The sequence below is a fragment of the Nicotiana attenuata genome, unplaced genomic scaffold (genome assembly GCF_001879085.1).
Source record: "Nicotiana attenuata strain UT unplaced genomic scaffold, NIATTr2, whole genome shotgun sequence".
NCBI classification, from domain to species: domain Eukaryota; kingdom Viridiplantae; phylum Streptophyta; class Magnoliopsida; order Solanales; family Solanaceae; genus Nicotiana; species Nicotiana attenuata.
Window position 1 is genome coordinate 267426 of NW_017671084.1, and position 4118 is coordinate 271543.

The 4118-nt window shown below is 39.3% G+C and overlaps 1 protein-coding gene across 1 annotated transcript in view; it reads right to left on the reverse strand.

The window, feature by feature from the left end:
* The window catches only part of LOC109205808, a 1454-nt gene extending 810 nt beyond the window's left edge, over nt 1-644 (reverse strand). Inside the window, exons 1-2 of the mRNA XM_019368561.1 lie at nt 295-644; nt 78-204 (exon numbers count right to left, since the gene is read on the reverse strand). Coding sequence (XP_019224106.1) covers nt 78-204; nt 295-566 — 399 coding nt within the window. The 5' untranslated portion in view covers nt 567-644. The remainder of the gene's footprint in view (nt 1-77; nt 205-294) is intronic.
* Between the last annotated feature and the right edge of the window lie 3474 nt (nt 645-4118).

Genomic DNA, 4118 nt, shown 5'->3' on the forward strand with positions numbered 1-4118 from the left:
CACTATGGGGGTCTCAAAACAACAAAGATATGCAACAAAAATAAAAAGGGAATTAGAACAGAAATTTATTAAAATACCGTGTCAATCAAAGGTCGACCACAATATGCAAGTGAGTGGAACCAATCCTTCTTGGTCACATAACACGAGCCAAAAGTAAAACCTTCTGCAAGATTATTTACTTCATCGGGATATATATGTTTGGCACTTCAAATCACAAATATAAAAAGTAATCAGAACTACATTCATTGACAAGTATAAAATCAGAACATGAAAGATTGAAGAAAGTGAAGATACCTTCGCCTCGTATCCATCCCATTATCAACAAACGCGCAAAACTCTTTAGCCAATGGCGACAATGTATCAAAATCATCAATTTCGATCGTGAAAGGATGCTTGATATCAAAAATGAGCTTGGGCGCCGATTTTGATGCTCCAGAATCAAAAACTGGCAAATATGGAGATTTGGCATATTTTCCTGGTATTTTCTGTCGAACTGAATGGTCAGGAGAAATGTAATCATCTTCTACTTCTATGATGGATTGTTTGTGAACCACAAGTTGGGACATATGAGCTAAATCTTCATCACCAATGTCATCCCAAAATGTGTCACCCTTGACATCACCTGCTGCCCCTTAGACATAGAAACACAAATAATACAAAACTTCAAAAAGAAGAAAAGAAAAATCAGACCAAAAAAAAAAAGAAAGCAGAACAAATACCATTATCAACACCATCAGTAACTCCCTCGTCAGCTACCACATTATCTTGATTCATTTGATTGACAAAGTTAGGAACAACATCATATTGATAGCCATCAAATTCGCCAAGACCAGATGTATTGTCATCAAATACGGGCTGACGAATCTAATAAAAAATAATAGAAAGAGAAGGCATGTTGAGTTCAGAGAAGGCATAACTGTTGAGTGATTTGGTTTTATCAGTAAACAATTACCTTAGAATCAGTAAAATCCTCCCTCGTTTGCTTGGGTTCCTTCATATTCAGAAAACTGAACACTTTTTCAAAGGAAGAAACGACATAGTTGTTGAGTGTCGTCACTGTATCAGTCAACTACAACAAAAGCAAATAAACAACCATGTTTATTACCAAAAAGTAATTATAAACTACAGAAAAGCTAAAGGTCAAGTACCTTTCCAACATCACTCCTCAGCTTCTCAACTTCATCATTCAAAAGATCAAGACGCACAAAAGGATCATAACTTGGATTAGGCTGTGGATTCATAGTCTGAGGACAAGGTCGTTTAGACTGTTGCTCTGCATTTTGAGGATAAGGTCGTGTAGACTGTTGCTCCATATGCTGAGGACAAGGTGAAGGTGCAGCAACAAAATCATCAGTGTGAGAGGCAGGAACAACAGGCACCTACTTCAAAAAGTGTGTCGATGTTCAGACTTGACATCTCTTCAGAAGTAGGGGAAATGTTACTATAGTTCAACTACAAGAAGAAAAAAAACAGGATTACAATAGTAGAAAAATACAAGAAAACTGAAATTATATATGAAGAAGTATTATGGCACAAAATGTTTACCTTGTCGACACTACACATGATCACGCCGCCAGTCAAATCCGCATATGATGGAGTGTTAGTCACTTTCCAATTAAGAATGCGTGGCACATTTGTGCCAACGCGAACAGCTAGATTCTTATCAACCATTGAGCAACACTCAAAAAACCAAACCTGTAAAGCAAGCGGCAAACCTCCAAGCCTATACATTGTCAAATAATCGCATTGCCTGTCCCTCATTGTCCTTAAAACATCTTCAAATGACTTTTTCCCCCAAGGAAACATCTTATATTGGCCATTTTCAATGATATCAAAATCATCTTTGGTGATACCATGATTATTGGCATCAGAGAAGATGAAATGATGGACAAACACCATCAAGGCCATCTTGAACGCATCTTCATCCGACTTCCACTCCTTTTGCTTGAAGCGATCAAGAAGCTCCCCCCTTGTCATGGCCTTTTTTCCATCTCCTGGAAAATACTCTTTCAGCAACCTATTAACATCTGGTTTGTCATAGAAAGTGGCGCCGTCGTCTACGCACTTCAAACCAGTGATAAGAGCAAACTCTCCAATGCCAAAACGCAGCAAACAACCATTAATCTTCACCCACAACTCCCTTTCACGTCCTGGGACGACTTCCCTCAATAATATACAATGAATACGTTGATTTTGAATTTTAAATTGAGGGAGGTCCAGGAAGTATCCAAAACAACTAGCACGGAACATTTGAAGCTGCGTGTCAGTCAAACATTGCTTCAAAATATTCACAATATCAGGCTCGGTATGGGAACTAATCCTGTTGTGGAAATAATCAACTGGTTGTATATAGAAGTCCCCAACCTTGGATATAGGAAAATAACAAGAAATAGATCAAGAACAAAAAATATACTAAAATATTTTATAAGACCGTATATACAAGTATAGCAGTGCTTGTATAAAGATGTATAAACAGATGTATAACTTTGTATAAAACTGTATAAGCATGTATAAATAAATAGCAAAACAGGTAATACCTTCAACTTAGCTTTTCTCTTATTCAATTTCAAGCGAATAACGACCCTTTGTTCTCTCGATTGTAAATCAAGGCAACTCTCACCATCATCCTTCATCTTTCTTCTTTTCCGTTTAACATTGCGGACTACATCATCTTCATTAAACAAATCAGCTTTCAGCTTATCTGTTGATTTTGCAGGTCTGCCGCATTTCTTACTCCTTAGTCTAACTGTCACGACCCCAAACCCGGTCGTGATGGCGCCCAACACTAATGCCAGGCAAGCCCGACCATTTACTCTCTCAACCCGAGCACAAAGCTCAAAACAAATTAATCAGATACTTAAAATCAAATATTAATACTCATAGCTGAAATACTCAATTAAAACAATACGAAATACTGACATAACTGTAACTCCCAAAGACCTGGGGTCATGAGTCTAAAGCCTCTAACTAATACAGAGTCAAAGATCCTCAAAATAAGTATGTTCTAAAGTACGGAAATAATAAAGGGATAAGGGAGGAGTCGGGTCCTGCGGACGTCATAGCAGCTACCTCGATCACTCCTGGAACTCTGGAAACCAGCGGCTAGCTCAACTAAGCTCCCGAAGTACCTGAATCTGCACACAAGGTGCAGGGAGTAGGGGGTGAGTACTACCAACTCAGTGAGTAATAAGCATATAAAATGTCTGAAGATAAGAAATCCACGAAATGCCACAAAGTAAAGCTAAAACTAACAGTCCAACACCTAACTACGTACCAACAGCAAAACAACTTCAAATATATCAATCAAGTATAATGTAAGGATGCAATGCAATGCACATGACCGCTACGGCGCGTAGCCCGATCCATTTAACGTCGACGGCGCTCACTGGGGGTGTGTACAGACTCCGGAGGGGCTCCTTCAGCCCAAGCGCAATATAATCATACCATTCGCTGTGGCGTGCAGCCCGATCCATACTCAGTCCACAATATGCATATGAGTCACATAACAGATTCAATTAATTTCCCAATTTCCAATTTATTAAGAGGAATATACTTTAGATATTTAACTTCAGGAAAAGTGACTTAGCATTTCATAACAGTGATTAAACACAGGACTGAGATCAATGATTATACAAAGCATGCTATCACAATGGCATTCATCCTCTAAGGATGCTACAGATCGGCACAAGGCCCCAAACACGGCAATAAGCCCAGATATATTCAATACAGGGTGCGTATTAGTCGCCAATATAGAAACATTCTTGTTCGGGATGGACCAAATCACAATCCCCAGTCATAACCAATCCCGCACCTGCCATGGGGTGCGAGTCACGCCCTACAATAGCGTCACAATGTGATAAGCCGGGGTTTCAAACCCGTCAGGCCATCATCTATGCAAACTACTCACCTCTAACCGGCCGTAGACTGGTCCGCAATGCCTTTTCCTTTGTATCGACCTCCTCGCGCGTCGAATCTAGTCAAAATCACAGCGAATACATAAATATGGGTTAAAGAAACATAACCCAATCAAAAATACTCAAAAAGTACTAAAATTCACGAAGTTGGTAAAACCCGAGCCCCGGGCCCACTTCTCGAAAAAATCCAAAAATCACACCAAT